Source organism: Canis lupus, chromosome 8, assembly GCF_048164855.1.
Source record: "Canis lupus baileyi chromosome 8, mCanLup2.hap1, whole genome shotgun sequence".
NCBI classification, from domain to species: domain Eukaryota; kingdom Metazoa; phylum Chordata; class Mammalia; order Carnivora; family Canidae; genus Canis; species Canis lupus.
This window is the reverse complement of record NC_132845.1, coordinates 66,586,269-66,602,446: the sequence shown is the minus strand read 5'-3', so window position 1 is coordinate 66,602,446 and position 16,178 is coordinate 66,586,269. Positions and strand designations below refer to the sequence as shown.

The 16,178-nt window shown below is 62.4% G+C and overlaps 2 protein-coding genes across 5 annotated transcripts in view; one reads left to right on the top strand and one right to left on the bottom strand.

Moving 5' to 3' along the window:
• TECPR1 (tectonin beta-propeller repeat containing 1) overlaps positions 1-12,390 on the top strand; it is a 26,207-nt gene extending 13,817 nt beyond the window's left edge. For all 3 annotated transcript variants that reach the window (XM_072836989.1, XM_072836990.1, XM_072836987.1), the window contains exons 10-25: positions 328-803; positions 1,132-1,277; positions 2,049-2,204; positions 2,764-2,913; positions 3,012-3,169; positions 4,463-4,590; positions 5,120-5,222; positions 6,291-6,387; positions 6,456-6,535; positions 7,586-7,642; positions 8,108-8,288; positions 8,613-8,748; positions 9,574-9,666; positions 10,328-10,434; positions 10,568-10,687; positions 10,868-12,390. In XM_072836989.1, the coding sequence (XP_072693090.1) occupies positions 328-803; positions 1,132-1,277; positions 2,049-2,204; positions 2,764-2,913; positions 3,012-3,169; positions 4,463-4,590; positions 5,120-5,222; positions 6,291-6,387; positions 6,456-6,535; positions 7,586-7,642; positions 8,108-8,288; positions 8,613-8,748; positions 9,574-9,666; positions 10,328-10,434; positions 10,568-10,687; positions 10,868-11,029 (2,350 nt within the window). In that variant the 3' untranslated portion in view covers positions 11,030-12,390. The remainder of the gene's footprint in view (positions 1-327; positions 804-1,131; positions 1,278-2,048; positions 2,205-2,763; positions 2,914-3,011; positions 3,170-4,462; positions 4,591-5,119; positions 5,223-6,290; positions 6,388-6,455; positions 6,536-7,585; positions 7,643-8,107; positions 8,289-8,612; positions 8,749-9,573; positions 9,667-10,327; positions 10,435-10,567; positions 10,688-10,867) is intronic.
• On the bottom strand, positions 12,387-16,178 carry BHLHA15 (basic helix-loop-helix family member a15). 2 transcript variants are annotated; one of them, XM_072836991.1, is made up of 2 exons: positions 16,071-16,178; positions 12,387-15,461 (listed from the first exon to the last, which is right to left on the bottom strand). In XM_072836991.1, the coding sequence occupies exon 2, from the start codon at positions 15,406-15,408 to the stop codon at positions 14,845-14,847; it is 564 nt and encodes a 187-aa protein (XP_072693092.1). In that variant the 5' UTR covers positions 15,409-15,461; positions 16,071-16,178; the 3' UTR covers positions 12,387-14,844. The 2 variants fall into 2 exon arrangements, with proteins under 2 accessions (XP_072693092.1, XP_072693093.1); XM_072836992.1 differs by lacking the exon at positions 16,071-16,178 and adding an exon at positions 15,688-15,943.

The window sequence follows — 16,178 nt, the reverse complement described above, 5'->3', positions numbered from 1 at the left end:
ATGACAAAGTTCTGCAACCAGCTAGTGGTGGTGGTTGCACAACCTCATGGGTATTTAATGCCACATCATTTGAGATGGTAAATATTATCTTACATGTATTTTGCCACAATAAGAAAATAACGATACTGCCAGATTTCCACCCCCAGATAAATGGTTTGATCGGCTTGGGCTGCGACCTGGCTCTTCCCGCGCCCTGGGAGGTAGCCTTCCATGTGTGTGGTGTGGCTGTGGCTTGCCCCCAGGGTCACAGCGGGTGAGCCAGGCCTGCCCACAGCAGCACATGCCCTTCCCTCGAAGAAGTCACAGGTCTGCCCCTCTCATCCCCAGTGCTGGCTGCTTCTTTGGCGACGAGGTGAGGGGCAGTGGTGAGTCCTGTGCACCGAGTGACACGGATGCCTCTTTAGAAGCCGAGAGACTGGGGCCTGACCAGCCTGTCCCTGCAGAGTCTGTGGACGGTCCCAGGAACCCCAGGGACAGCTTGGCCACAGGCCCGGGCATCGGCAGGACCACAGAGCATGCCGTGGAGGTCACCAGCCTGGCCACTCCGGCTCCTGGGCCTGGCCTGGCCTCCACCCTGGCTGAACTGCCCTGGACCAATATTGACCTGAAGGAGCCCAAGAGAGCACCCAGCCACTCAGCTGCTGGCTTTCCAGAGACCGCCGGCCTTTCCTCGCTGGGGCTCCTCCCACTGGGCTTGGAGGAGCCCTACGGGGCTGATGACCACTCACTATGGGCCTGGGTGTCAGGAGGAGGCTGCGCTGTGGAGGCCCACTCTGTGCTCAAGTGGTTCACCATCCAGTCGGGTAAGCACAGGGCTCTAGGGGCCCAGCACCCTCTGGGGGGTGGGAAGCAGACCCAGTGTCCTGCCTGAACACCCCCTTCAGCTCAGCCCATCTGTCAGCAGCCTTGGGAGACCAGCCAGAGTGGCCCTTCCCCTCCCTGTGGCCTAGCACTGGTGGCTGCTTTCGAGGCAGAATTGGGGGTCCCATCAGGGAGAGCCCTTTGGAGAGGGCTTATGGGGCATGTTGCAGAGATCATAGCTCTCCAGCAAGAACAAGTGGTTAAAAACAAGAACAGAGAGACGAGCCCTGGCCTGCTGGCTCCTGGCCCTGAGGCTCTGCTGGCCCGCAGGCCTGTCCCCCTCGGTACAGACGCTGTCCCTGTCCATCACGCCGGCCCAGACAGCCGCCTGGCGGAAGCAGATCTTCCAGCAGCTCACTGAGAGGACCAAGCGGGAGCTGGAGAACTTCCGGCACTACGAGCAGGCCGTAGAGCAGGTAGGCAGTTCCTGGATGCATTCACTTAGTACCTACTGTATACTCACCCGAAGAGGAAACAGAGAGGTAGCCATCCCTCTGTCCGTCCCGCTCAGAGGTGAAGCCGTCCTTCCCAGGTCCTGTAGATTCAAGGCTGAAGACAGAGTCCATTCCTTTTGTCCTCCATCCCGAGGAACTCATCCCACTGTGCTCCAGGTGCAGCCTCAGCCCGGGGGACCCAGATACCGGAGCAGCCTCAGAGGGGGGCGTGGGGGAGGGGAGCGCTGTGGTCCCCTTCCCTCCAGAAGGAACCCCAAGAGCCAAGATGGTGTGGCTTCATTGAGATGAGTGAGGATGGGCTTAAGGGCTGTCCTGGAGCCCCTCAGGTGGGTCATGGTCCCCCAAAGCCCTCAGTCAGCTTGGCAGGTGAAAGTTATATGAAGCATGGGGTCCTTGGGCCTCGGCCACAGGTGCAGAAGCATCTCACTGGTGGCTAAGCATTGGGCCTCCAGACACAAGCAGGCCAGGCGTGGGCCCCTTTTTTGCCCCCGACTCCCTCATTGACCTTGGGTCAGGTCAGAACCTCTCTGAGCCTCAGTTTCCCTATCTTGAGCATGGGGTGACAGTGTGACAGAATTAGGAGGGGGTACACAGACACCATGGCTTGTGGACCCAGCAGCTGTTGGGTGAGCAGCCGCAGCACCACCTTTGTCACGAGGGGGAGGTTAGGGAGCAGGGCCCCCAGAGGCCCACCTATGACTCTGTCCTGTGCCCTTGGGGCCTGTGTTACAGTCGGTGTGGGTGAAGACGGGGGCCCTGCAGTGGTGGTGTGACTGGAAACCCCACAAGTGGGTGGACGTCCGTGTGGCCCTGGAGCAGTTCACGGGGCTCGATGGGGCTCGGGACAGCATCCTCTTCATCTACTACGTGGTCCACGAGGAGAAGAAGGTGTGTGTGGGGTTCCCCTGGGAGGGTGGCTCCCATGGGAGGGGGGCACAGGGCCATGCCTGGGACACCAGTCCCCAGGTGCTCAGTCAGGGACCGTGTCTGGCAGTGGCAGAGCGGCTGCCCGTGGTGACAGCAGCCCCAGTCAGTGGCCAGCACAAGTGCGGGGGCCCCTGCTGCAGCCCCAGAGAGCCATCTCCTCATGGAGCTGCGGACAGTGCCTGGGATTTCAGCTCGGGAGTTAAAGCCCCTCTGCCCTCCTGGCGCTGGGGTTTGAACCCAGTTGACTGGGTTCTGGAGTCTGCTGTTGACATCAGGCGCATAACTAAGGCAGTTGCTCGTGAACTGGGATTTCCATACTGAACAAGCTTGATCCTGGAGCCCACCACTAACCCCACAGGCCCCAGGGACCCCTACGACTGGCTCTCTGGAATTGGGGGTGACCCAGGCCATCCTTGTCCCCTCACCACGGCCGGGGCTCCCCCAGAGGCCCTCTGTGCCCCACAGCCCCACAGGTCCCCCTCCTCCCTGGCGACAGCCCTGCTCCCTCCTCTGTAAACAGTACCTCCACGTCTTCCTCAACGAGGTGACACTCCTAGTCCCTGTGCTCAACGAGACCAAGCACTCCTTTGCCCTTTATACCCCCGAGAGGACACGGCAGAGGTGGCCCGTGCATCTGGCTGCTGCCACTGAGCAGGACATGAATGATTGGGTGAGTGGACATACACGACAGGACAGGCTCATGGGGCAGGGGTCTTGGGCCTGCCACCTGCCCCCTTCGCAGTGGTGACTGGCTGTCTCCCCCTCCAGCTGGCCCTGCTCAACCTGTCCTGCTGCGAGAGCCGGAGGGTCCACGGCCGCCCCTCCCCGCAGGCCATCTGGTCTGTCACCTGCAAGGGGGACATCTTTGTGAGCGAGCCCAGCCCAGACCTGGAGGCCTCCGAGCACATGCTGCCCTGTGACCAGATGTGAGTCAGCTGTGCTCTGCACTGGCCCAGGGCAGCCAGGGTTGTGGTTCAAGAAGGGAGGGTCTTGCTTCCTGCTGGCCAGCCCTGGGAATGGCATTATGTGAGTGTTAATAAGGAGGGAGCTGGTGGGGGCCCCCACCTGCCTGGCACCTGGTCATCAGGACAAGGTGCAGTCAGGAACAGGGTGCAGGGCAGAGGAGCTAGAGGTGGTGCAGATCGGAGATGTAATGCGCTGCAGGTTCTTCTCATGGAGGGTGTACAACCCCAGAATAATCACAAAGCGAGAAAGCCAAGCCAGGCCTGTGAACCCCTCTCTACTGGCCCTCCCTGGACCCTCCTCCACCCATTCTCTGCAGCTTTCAGTGCTTCAGACAGAAGCCTGAGTCCCCAGCCGGCAGCCTCCTCCCTCCCCAGGCCTGGCCAACAGCACCAGTAACATCTACATGCGGGTCCTAGGCCTCGAGTCTTCCTGGGCATGTTGGGAGGACCCCAAGGCGGGGCCAGAAGCCTGGTGGGGCTGAGGCACATCAGGTGCCACTGAGCAGGCACTGTGTGTTGGGGGCAGGAGATGGAACAAGGTCACCCACAGTGGCAGGGGCGGTAGCATTCTGGGGTATCTGGCATTTAGGGTGGGAAAGCAGATGGGGACCCAGCAGGGGACACAATGCTCCTAATGCCAACCCAGGGCTTCCCCTAGGTCACTCTGAGTCTGTGTGGACCGGGGAAGGTGGGTGAGGCTGGGAGGCTCCGCTCAGGATGGGAGAGTGGATGCATGTGTCCAGCCTTTGTTGGTCTGTTCTTGGAAGCCCCGTGTGCTTAGCACCTGGATGAACAAGTCTGACTACCTCTGGTGACAGCAGGCAGGACCTTGGCACACAGGAGGGGGACCCAGGCGACACCGTGCACACTGGCCACCCGAGAGGCCGTGCTGTCACCTCTCAGTGTACTGGCCTGTGTCGTGGCTCATCCAGATGAGATGGCCCTGCCTTCTGCCATGACATGCCTGTCCCAGATCCCCAGGGGCAGGTGTGGAAAGGTGGCTGCTGGTGTGCCTCCGCTGCCCGCAGATCCTGAGGCTCCTATGCCCACTCTTGGGCCACATTAGCTCCGATTACTACTGGATGGGGAGCCAGACAGATGTTATCGTCCTAAATAAAGTCCACCCTTTAGAGATGGAAGATCAGTAAAAATAGGATGTTTGAGGGAGGCCACTGAGCCAACAGGGCTGCAGGGTAGAAGGCTGGCAAGGTGTGCTGAGACACACTCCTCCTGACCTCTCTCGCCTCGCTTCAGGTTCTGGCGGCAGATGGGAGGCCACCTGCGAGTGGTGGAGGCCAGCGGCCGGGGAGTGGTGTGGGGCATCGGCTACGACCACACAGCCTGGGTCTATACGGGTGGCTACGGCGGAGGCTGCTTCCAAGGTGAGAGTGACCTGCACTCAAGAGGCCAGCCAGTCTGGCTTCCCAGGCCCTGTCCACAGCCTTCCCAGGCCCACCCCTCCAATCCCACTTGGCTTCCCTGCCCCACTCTAGAGCCACTGTCCCCCACTCTAGAGCCACTGTCCCAGCATTGGCTCTCGGCTGACCTCACCAAGGCCAGCCTCCAGAGGATGGCTTCGGGGCTAGCCCTTGAGTTGTGAGAGCCCGGAGACCAGCCTTGCCTCCAGCATACCTTCCTGGGCACCCACAGCTGAGCCCGGGGCCTTGAAGTTTCTAGAAAGACAGCTGCCAGAACAGAGGAGCTAGAGGTGGTGCGGATCAGAGATGTAATGCGCTGCAGGTTCTTCTCATGGAGGGTGTACAACCCCAGAATAATCACAAAGCGAGAAAGCCAAGCCTGTGAACCCCTCTCTACTGGCCCTCCCCGGACCCTCCTCCACCCATTCTCTGCAGCTTTCAGTGCTTCAGACAGAAGCCTGAGTCCCCAGCTGGCAGCCTCCTCTCTCCCCAGGCCTGGCCAGCAGCACCAGTAACATCTACACGCAGTCAGACGTGAAGTGTGTCTACATCTACGAGAACCAGCGCTGGAACCCCGTCACGGGCTACTCCAGCAGGTGAGTGGCTGAGGCGCCGGGCCAGGCAGGGGCTTCATGGGAACATAAAGATGGTTTGTGACAGCCCCGCCATTGGACACTCGAGGGCGATCCAGGTCATCTAACCTCCTCTCAGTGTCGGATAGGGAGATCTTTTGTGACCTTTCCAAGTTGTACGAACTGCTTGAAGGATTTTCTTGTGTGTAAATATTTGGGAGTTTGTCCTTCATCCCAGTAAATCAGGGCTTGAGCTTTGTGAAGGCAGTTGACACACGTTACCAAAACTTGTCCTAGAAACCTCTGCATGGGTGCGGGTAGCATCCCTGCTTATTCCTTGGGCACTGTGCTCCCTGGTCCTCGCTGAGTGTGGGTACCCAGGGCCACAGCTCCCAGCTCCTGCCACCTGAGCCTCACAGCTGCCTGCCCAACACCACTGCGTGGCCTTGTCACTCTGCGAGTGTCTGAGTGAGCTCGGCTGCTGTCCCCAAGCACCACACACTGGGCAGTCTGAACAATGGACATTTAATCTCTCCCTGTTCTGGAGGCTGGGAAGTCCAGAACCAAGGTGTGCGCAGGGCCACTTCACTCTGAGGGTGGTGAGGGAGGATCTGCTCCCAGCCTCTCTCCCGGAGGCCTCAAGTATGCCCCTTGGTTTGTGGCAACATCCCTTCCATCTTCACACTGCTTTCCCTATTTGGAAAATTTGAAGCCCATTAGGACACTGTCGTATTGGTTTGGGGCCGACCTTGATGACTCTATTCTAACCTGATCTCCTGCAAAGATCTTATTTCCAAATAAGTTCACACTTGCAGGTACTGGGGCTATGGCTTCAACATCTTTGGGAGCACAGCAACCCATAACGCGAGGGGAGGAGAGGCTCTCAGACCGCACAGCAGGCCACAGCTCGCGGGTGGATGGCCTGGCTGCAGGTGGCGACCCAGGCTCCTGGGTGACAAGGGGTCCTCTGGTTGCTGTCCCCACCCTGGGGCAGTTCTGGCTTTGCCCTCACCCCTCTGGAGACGCAGACACTCCAGGTGCTCCTGTCTTGTCTGTCACTGGTCATCCCAGCGGCCCTGTCATCCACTGCAGGGGTCTGCCCACCGACCGGTACATGTGGAGCGACGCCTCAGGGCTGCAGGAGTGCACCAAGGCCGGCACGAAGCCCCCGTCCCTGCAGTGGACCTGGGTGAGCTCCGGACTGCGGGACGGGGGCTGACGCCGGGGGCTTCCCGCACTCACCCACCTCTCCTCCAGGTTTCTGACTGGTCTGTGGATTTCAGCGTTCCCGGGGGCACCGACCAGGAGGGCTGGCAGTACGCCAGCGACTTCCCTGCGTAAGCATGCCTCTGCGTGGGGTGGGGCCCTCACCCTGTGCCAGCAGGCACCCTTGTCGTCCCCCCCCCGCTGTTCCGGGGCCACTCCCGCCCCTCCATGCACCCGGATATGTCCAAGGAGCAGACCCCTGTATGCTCAGCAGCCAGTGGGGTGGCCAGTCAGAGAGATGAGCTCAGGCCAGCACACCTGCCTACCTAGCTCAGTAGACAGGCTCAGGGAGGATGACCACGACTCCCTCAGCACCCAGCTGTGTCCCTGCTACTCTGGGGAGGGGTTCTGGAGAGGGGGGGCAGCCAGGGACCTGGTGCACTGGGCTTCTCTATCAGGGGTGGTGTTGGGGAGCTTCGGGGCAGGCCCTGGGGGATGGGCGGAGGTGGCTGGAGGGAGGTGTCAGGTGGAAAGGCAGCTTGAACAAAGTGGAGTGAGGCCAGCAGCATCCTGAGAAGTGAAGGGAGAAGTGAGTGACATATCCACAAAGCCAGCAGACCCTGGTGGCCAAGTGGGCACATGGCATTGGTGGGTAGCAGGTCCTTCATGGTGCACAGGTCACATCCAAGTGGATGACAGAGCTGTGGGAGCCCGAGCCAGGGCCTCTGAGCAGGCCCAGGCCTGGGGACCAGGCAGGTCAGGGACAGGTGAGCCCATAGGCATCCCCTCCAGCCATAGCCAAGCCGCCTGGACTGACCCTACCCTTGTCTCTAGGCCTCCACTCGACTGTTCCCCAGAAGGGCTCAGATGGGCTGGGTGGTGGGGAGGGCTCGGAACCCCCTAGCTAGAACCCTTAGTCTGGCAGCTGCTACATCCTAGCCCATGGAGACCCTGACCCCAGGGAGACCTGTGCCCCAGTAACCCCAGCCAGGCAATGGGCATCTGAAGGATAAGCCTTGTGTCCTGTCATACCTGCTGCCTGTTGAGCTCACTCATTGGCTCACACGGAGGCTCTGCCCTTAATGAGGAGAAAAAGAATGTGTGTGCACACGTGCATGTACCGTCTTGCTTTCCAGAAACTTCCACAAAGTGGCCTTGACTTCAGCTTCTTTCTCTTGCAGCTCATACCACGGATACAAAACCATGAAGGATTTTGTTAGGAGAAGGTGCTGGGCCAGGTAAAGACGGGAGTGACATGGTAACCAGGGGCTGTGAGCCTGCCCTTCCTACCAGTCCCTCCTGGGCCAGTCCCTGTGGAAGAAAAGCAGAGGGAGGGGGGAGGGAAAGAGAATCAAAGTAAATGTCAGTCCAGGAAATGCCCTTGGGCTCCCAACGCTCTCTGGTTTCTGCAGTTTGTTTTCAAGAACAAATAAGAGAAATGTCACTGGCAGGCTCTGCTCTAAGCAGGACAGGCAGGTCAGGATGGGAGGCCTGGCTGGGGGCAGGGCAGGCGGGGGCCGCCTCTCCAGGCCCCTCATTCCTGCCCATCAGGAAGGGGTGCCCACTTGGACACTGGGGGCGATCCTGGCTCTGCCTCCAGGCCCGCAGAGGCTGTGTGGGCTAGAGGGCGGCCTGATGCACGCGCATCTAGAGCTCCTGCCATAGCATCAGACCCCAGGGTTCTGTTTTCTTCCACTGTGCAGAAAATGTAAGCTGGTGACCACTGGGCCCTGGCTGGAGGTGGCCCCTATTACCCTTGGGGACGTGTCCATCATCCCAGAGAGCCCAGATGCCAACAGAAGTGGGCATAGCATTGCCCTCTGGGCCGTCAGTGACAAGGGAGATGTGCTTTGCCGCCTGGGCGTGTCGGAGCTCAACCCCGCGGTGAGCACCTGCCCCCAGGGGCCACCCTAGTCCTGCCCACCTGTCAGCCCTCGGGCTCTCCTGGGGTTCTGGCAGAGTCTTTCCAAAATAGAACTCTGGACTGAGGTCCCGCGGGGCTCAGGCCTCCCAAGGCCTGCCCAGGACAGCCCCGGGGACTGTGGACACTGTATGTGGCCCAGGGGAGTCACCAGGTTGGGCAGCTGGAGCCGAGGGTGAGGTTGGCGTGAGGAGCTGCCGCCTCTCAGGTCCTGGTCCTGGGGCCAGGGGAGGGGCAGAGGCCGGGCTCCCGCAGCCCTCAGTGTCCCTCCTGGCTCCTGTCCCCAGGGCTCCTCCTGGCTGCACGTGGGCACTGACCAGCCCTTCACTTCCATCTCCATTGGAGCCTGTCACCAGGTGTGGGCCGTGGCCAGGGATGGCTCCGCCTTCTACCGGGGCTCTGTGTCCCCCACCCAGCCAGCTGGTGAGTGCACCCCTCCAGGGGGATCCCCAGCTGTTGTGAGCAGGGATGAGGGTGGCCGGGGCTGCTCAGAGCCAGGCTGCCTGTGCCTCTGCTTCCAGGGGACTGAAGACGGGTCTCCTAATGTTCGGTTCCGCTGGACAAACATGTATTGAGTGCTGCGCGTGGACTAGGCCTGGGGCCAAGCCAGGACCCTCCAGCGGCCATGCCCCTTCCTGCGGGGGCCAGCTGGGGGTGGTCATCTGGGGCATGGGGCAGTCCCTCCCAGCTGCCCCTCACCAACCTCACCTCCAGCCCCGGGCATTGCTGGTTGTGGGCACTGAGTACATCCTGCCCATCAGGCCGCCCTCCCGGGGTGGCCCCCACAGGGCCTGGTGCGCAGTAGCGGCTCTGGCAGCCCTCTGGGAGTGCAGGCCGTGCTGGCTTGTTCTCGGCTGGACGTCTAGACAGCGTCTCGCACAGGGGCAGACAGACGACGGAGGGTGGCTTGCATGTCGCTGCCCTCCACACAAGGACGGGGAACTTGTGCTGTGGTCGTACGTGGCAGTCCCCAGACGGGCTGTCCACCACATGCCAGGCTGGGCACCCTGGCGTCCCTGTGCTGAGGTTGCCCCATTGGATCCCACCGTCTAGAACCACCCACAGCCTCCAATGGCCCTGGGCAAAGTGGCACGTTGGGGGCTTTGCTCTGCTTGGTCTCCGGCTCACATGGGGCCCTATCACGTGTGTATGGCCTGGCTGGCCCAAGGACAGGCCGGCCATGTGGCCCACGAACACATGGGGTGGCAGGTTTGGTGGCTCTACAGTGAGTCTGGCCTTGCTCCGCAGGTGACTGCTGGTACCACATCCCGTCTCCTCCCAAGCAGAGGCTGAAGCAGGTATCTGTGGGGCAGACGTCAGTGTACGCCTTGGACGAAAACGGCAAGTTGTTTCTCATCCTCGGTGGTCACCGGAGAAGGCTAGGGCTTCCCTGAGCACCCCAGTGGGATGAGACCCTCAGCGGCCCCAGGGCCCTGACACAAGACCTGTGTGAGCCACCGTGAGAGGCCGGCAGCCTGAGGTCAGCCTCCAGACCCAGCCCTCTCCCCAGCCGTGCAGGGTGGGGGGGGCGCCAGCCCTGCCCGGGGCGTCGGTGGAGGGTGCAGCACCATGGCCGGGTGATGCCGCGTGGCTGCTTGGGAGCCCCACGGGCAGCTAGGGGCCATCCCACCTCGGGCAGGGCTCTGGTCAGGTCCCTTTTCTGCTTTGTGGCTGTGGTCACAACAAGCACGGCGAGGAATAGGGCAGAGTTGGGCCTGGAACTGGGCTTTGAGTCCAGACCCTGTTCTCTGGATTTGTTTAAAGAATTCCTTGTCCTCAGTTTCTCATGCGTAGAGAACGTGAGACGATGCCAGCCCTGCACAGCGGGATGATGTTGAGCTTCAGGTGGAGTCCAGTGTGGATAGGGCAGAGGGGGCTGGGACCCCAGCTTTTCTCTCTTGCTGGCTCAGCAGGAGCCCCAGGAAGTGTGGGGACAGCCTCCTCTGTCTCTGTGGCCAGACCCTGACGTGGGTCCCAATGCTCTGGGCCCCTCTCTCTCCAGGGAACCTGTGGTATCGCCAGGGGGTGACGCCCAGCTACCCACAAGGCTCCAGCTGGGAGCACGTGTCCAACAACGTGTGCCGAGTGTCCGTGGGGCCCCTGGACCAGGTCTGGGTGCCCGGGGGGTGAGGGCCGAAAGCGGATGCTTGCTCTGGGGGTTTGGGGTACTCTGGGTCCTCACTGCCATCCCCACAGTCCCACCAGGGCTGAGGGCTGGGCCTTTACCGGGTCTGCATTCCAGGTTTGGGTAATCGCCAACAAGGTCCAGGGGAGCCATGGCCTGAGCCGGGGAACCGTGTGCCATCGCACAGGCGTGCAGCCTCGAGAGCCCAAGGGCCAGGGCTGGGACTATGGCATCGGGGTGAGTGGGGCCTGTGAGAGGCGGCCGAGCCGGCCAGGGGTGGTGTGGTCATGCTGCGTGCTCTGGGATCCAGTGTTGGGGTGCACGGGAGGCCCCAGATGGAGCCCCTCAGGGGTCTGGAAGCATGGTCTCTCCCCTTGGCCCCCAGCAGCCACAGCTGACAAGGCTCTTTCCTTCCAGGGGGGCTGGGATCACATCACTGTCCGGGCCAATGCCACCAGAGCCTTCAGGAGCAGGTCCCAGGAGACAGCCACTGACTGGAGTGGGGAGCCGGGCCTCCCCAGCACGCCGTCGAGGGTGGCTGGAGCCTCGCAGGAGGCCCATGGCCCTGTCTGCTGCTGAGGCCGCAGCCTCCCCTCACCTGAAGCAAGTGTGTCCTGCAGGTGTGAAGGATCAAAGTTGATATGTGCGCCTTCCGGTCTGAGCCATTCTTACATGTGGATCGTGGAGGGAACCTGGCCTGAGGTCACAGCCACTTCAGAGGCACTGGCTGAACCAGCCCAGAAATGTGAAGTTTCGTGGATGCTCCCGCACACGTACCCCTGTCTGCAGCCGTGGAGTGGGGTGGGGGCTCCTTCACCCCAGCCTTTCCCACCTGCCCCTCCCCACTGTGCCTCCTGCCGTTCTGGAACAGGAGCCTGGAGCTTTCCAGGAATGCTGCCTTGGGAAGCCAAACCCAGGAAGCCCCCAGTGTCCCCAGACAGATGGGGTACAGCACCCCTCCCCCACCAAGACAATGGCTGTGGGGCTCAGGGCCACTTTGCCCTGTTCTCTGATCATTTTTTAGAGCCAGACTCGAGAACACAGTTTAATTTCAAAACTTAAGTGAGAATTGACAGCTTGGAAGCCAAGGTTGGAGAGGGGTTTCTTTTGGATGGGCACAAGCCCCCCTGTGGGATTGGAGGCTGCTCCCTTTGTGTCTAATGATACAGTAGGGGCTGCAGGGACACGGGGTGTGCAGGCCGCAGCCCCAGGCCCCACACACTGGGGCAAGACTCCCCCCTCCCCGCCCCCAGGCCAGTAGGGAAGCACCTCCCATCGGGCAGCTTCTTTGCTGCTCTTTTTTTAAGATTTTATTTTTAAGTAATCTCTACACCCAACATGGGGCTCAAACGCACCACCCCGAGATCAAGAGTCGCATGCTGTACTGACTGAGCCAGCCAGGCGCCCCTTTTCTGCTGCTTTTTATTCCATTATGGCTCCATTTGGTGAAGCCTCAGATTTGCTTCCTGCAACCAGACACTTTGCCTGAGAGCCCAAGTTGGCCTCTGCTCATTTTGGGACAAAACGAACTGGCTCCAGCCTTCCCTGGAATTCTCATCAGGAGGGGTCAGCCATGCATTTGACTCCGTTTTGCGGTGTGGCATTCAACTCGAAGGTCTCCTCTGGGGTCCCCTCCTGCAGGGCACTGGAAGGGGCTGATGGTCTCTGCATTTGCTGTGAATTGTGGAGGTGGGACCGGGAGGCGTGAGTGGGGCTTTGGGGGCACCGTCCCGTGTGTCTGCACCATGGGTTCCTTCTACAACAGCAACCTGCCGCTCTGCTGTGACTCGCTGTCTGTCTGTAGCTGGTTCCACGTTGCTCTTGCTCCAGGGCGACTGTGTCCTCACTGCTGAGCGCCCACTGTCTACCTGGTCAGCACCACCAAACCATCTCGATTCCTTGGATGCTTTACTCAATAAAAACTCACACCAGAATGTGAACGACATGCTATTTTTTTTATTGCTACATTGTGATTAGAATGCACAGCTCCCCATGAGTGTCCAGCCTGGGGCGCAAGTAGCAGTCGTGCTAAAATCTTTCATTTTTATGACACAGCATTGGTTTCATTAGTACACTGAAGGGACCATTAGGAGAAATCAAAGCAAATCTGGGGCATTTAAGAAACATTTTCACCACAATTACAGCAAGGGCACTGGCCGTTCAGTTCCAGTGTGTTTTCCCACACAGAGAAGTCCCAAGTTCTGGTTTCTCAGGTCCGGGCTGTGGGGTCTCGGCCCTCCAGAGCTCACATGGGTCTGGTCAGCAGGTGGGTACGAGGCCTGGGTGTGAGGCTGGATGGCAGGGCCCTGGGGATAGCGGTTCGCTGGTCTTAAGAGTCCTTGCAGGGCAGGAGGGCCCAGGACAGGGGCGGAGGGTGCAGACCCAGCAGCAGGCCTCACCAGCCTGCCCCCAGACCCTTCCTCTCCCCTGCTCCCCATATTTAACACCCGAAAGCTTGACTTTGTGACATGGCCACAGGGTGTGCAGATGCCCTCTGGCCACAAAGGAAGAAGGACCAGACATCTGGGCCCTGGTCACCCTCTGGGAACCAGGTGCTAGCTTGGGACAGAAGGTGCTGAAAGCTGGTGGTGACCCACAGACCCTCCCACCACCCTCGGGCTTTGGCGTGGTCTCCCGGACGGAGCCTCTGCTGGCCTTTCAGCTCGGTTTCTCAGTTCATTCAGCAATTTTAGCGGTGCACGGGGCTCTGCTCTGGCCCCGGCTCAGCCAAGTAAGAGCCACGAGGTCTGCGGACCTTGTGTTGTGTTCCAGCCGGCAGGCCCCCCACAGGGGGGCCCCCTCCGTCCCGAGCTGGACATGGCCCTCAGCCTCAGCTCCTGAGGTGGAATGTCCTGACGACCGACCTGCCGAGTGGCCGTCTCTGAGGGGCAGGCCAGGAGCACCTGTGGTCCCCACCCGACCACGCTGAAGGAGGGCTGAGGCCCGACCAGGCCTCCCAGGGCCGCCTTCCAGAGGGCCTGGCGTGGGGCCTGGGGGTGGGGGGTGTCCAGCCAGTGTCTCACCGGGAAAGAGGACTGACCGGTAACGGCTGTTCCGAGGGCCGCCGCCGCCTGCTCTCCTTGAGGCCGACGTGAAGCCTGGCAGTGGATTGAGCATCTGGGGCCGGGACGACCAGGGTTGGGAGGGCGAGCCAGCCCTCCACTGTGGCAGCCCTGCTCCCATGCGGCTCGGCCCCCCAGGAGGGGCTTGACCCCCCCCGCCCCCAAGGCCTCCTCGAGGTCTGGCTTCATCTGCCAGGCCAACTCCACCCTCACCTCCGCCCTTGTCAATGGGGTTCCTGCCCGAGGCTGCCAAGGTTGCCTTGTGCCCTCCCCATATTGGCTGCAGGTGTAGGCACAAGGGAGGAGAGATGCCAGGGGGCATCGAGAGCAAAGTGGCCAAGCCTGTCACCAGAGAAGGAAGCTTGCTTGGCCTGAGGCGGCCGGGGACCTGCCAAACTGCCCAGGCCCGCCCTGACGGAGCAGCAGCCGGTGGGGGAGGGGAGCTCCCACCACCTCGGGCTCCTTCCCACAGAGACACCTCAGGGCCCCCAACTCCGAGCCAGACCCGACGGCACCGCAAGCTCTGTCACACTGCCCTCTGCCACTTACGTGGCCCCGGCAGCGACAGGACAGCAAGCAGCGACCCTGGGCGGGACTCGGAGGGAGGCTGCTGGGGGAGCCGTGGCTGGAAGCCTCCCTCCCAGACCTGCCTCCAGCAGCCCCGTGCCAGGTGCCAGGCCGCAGGCCCTCGGGCCTGGCTCAGACCCTCCAGAGTCAGGACCCCCGCCCCCAGGGGGAGGGAGGCGAAGATCCCAGCCGCTCCTCCTGCCCAGCTCCCTCTAGGGTTAATTCTAGATAAACGGATTCGTATCTCTAGGGGTTCTGGGGTGTCTATCGGACACATGCTGAATTCCACACATCAACCATCTCGGCTCAGCCACACTCTGTGGCTTTGCTTTGCCGCATGTCTCAGTTTCCCTGAACGAGGAGCTCCCACGGAGGATGGGGGAGGCCCCTTCCTGGGCCTGGGCCTCGGCGTTGGCTGGGGAAAACTTACCCAGGCTGACCTTTCCCTGGATTCTCCCCCTGCCTCAGGAGGGAGCTGGGAATGAAGAGAACTTAGTTACAAAGGCCTGTCGACTGCGGCCTCGTCAATTAGAAAGCAGGTCCTGGGAGCTCTGCGGAGGTTTGGGCCTCGTGCGGCCCGGAGCCGTGGCCGCCGCCAGGCCACTCGCCAGTCTTGTCCCCTGGGGGAGCCAGGATGGGCTCCCAGGAGGCAGCTGAGTGTCCAGGGAAAGCGGGGGCCACTGGGGCCATGTCCGTGTGGGGTGTCCCCACCAAGCCGGGGCTCTCGGCACAGAGGCGGCAGGGCCGGGAGCGGTGGGCCGGGCGCTAGGAGCCCTCGCGGAAGCTGTGGATCTGCGTGGAGTACCTGTGCAGGTGGCCCTCGGGCTGCGGCTCGGCGGCCCCCAGCGCGCCCCCAGCCGCCTGCTGCTGCTGGTAGTGCTGGTAGAGCTTGGGGCCCGGCCCGTCCAGGCCCGGGAGGCGACCGCTGGACATGGTCAGGATGGTGGAGGTCAGCGACTTGATGTAGTTCTTGGCCAGAGTGAGCGTCTCGATCTTGGAGAGCTTCTTGTCCGCTCGCACATGTGGGATGACCTCCCGCAGAGCCTGGAAGGCGTTGTTCAGCTTGTGCATGCGCTGCCGCTCCCGCTCGTTGCTCTCCAGCCGCCGCTGGACGCTGCTGTCCCGCCGGCCCCCCGGCCCCGAGGCCCCCGGCCGTCTGCGTCCCCCCTCAGCCCGTGCCGCCTGCGCCCGCGCTGTCCTGCTCCGCAGACCCTTGGCCAGCTCTAGCCCCGAGCCCTGCTGGGGCCTGTCAGGGCTCTGTTCCCCCGCGGTGGCCTCTGTGGCCTGCGGCGGCACCCGGCGCCTGGGGGGCCGGTTCTTGGTCTTCATGGCTCCGGGCTAGAGATCCTGGCAGGTGGCGGCTCGGAGGGAGGCCCTGGGACCTGGAATCCAGAACACAGGCCTCGTGGTCACACGGCAGGCTGGTGGATGCCTAGGGTGCCCGGCGGACACTCAGAGCAGCCGCCCGGCAGCCCCCCGCTGCCCGATGGCAGCCGACCACTCGGGGCACAGCCCCCGGGGTGCTTCCCACTCACACATGGAGCCCCGAGCCCAGCCCTGCCACTCCCGCCTGATCAGGCTCACCCCGGCCCCTCAGACTTCTCTGACCTGCTGCCCCTCAACGTGACATGCACTGACCCTGGACCGCCCCGAGCTCAGGCGGCCAGTGACACTCCTCTCAGACCGGCCAGCGAGCCGGGGGGACGCTGGCTGCGCGCAGGGTCCGCCCCAGGGGACAGGCGCCCACGCTGGCCGCCACCTGACGCGCTGCCCGCCGGACGCCACTCACGCGGGGGGACTCCGGACCCAGAGTCGCTGTGGACGCGGGGCGCCTGTCCGGGTCCGGGTCGGGGTCCGAGGTGGGCAGCGGCCAGCGCCTGCCTCAGCCCCGGCCCTACCACGTGGATGCCCCCCCACCCCCGACCCCCCAGGTCCCGCCCCTCGGCCCTCGCCCCTCCGCCCCACCGCGCTGCCCCCCCACCCCCGCTCACCTGGCGATCCGCAGCCGCACGCGCCGGGCTGCCCACGGGGGACAAGGACACGTCGCTTTAGCCGCCTCGGGCGGGGCTGCGGCTGTATGTAAATGAGCCCGCGGGGCG

What these genes read in the sequence shown, in the direction of transcription:
- BHLHA15 (XM_072836991.1), bottom strand. Translation starts at nt 15,408, where the DNA reads ATGAAGACCAAGAACCGGCCCCCCAGGCGCCGGGTGCCGCCGCAGGCC.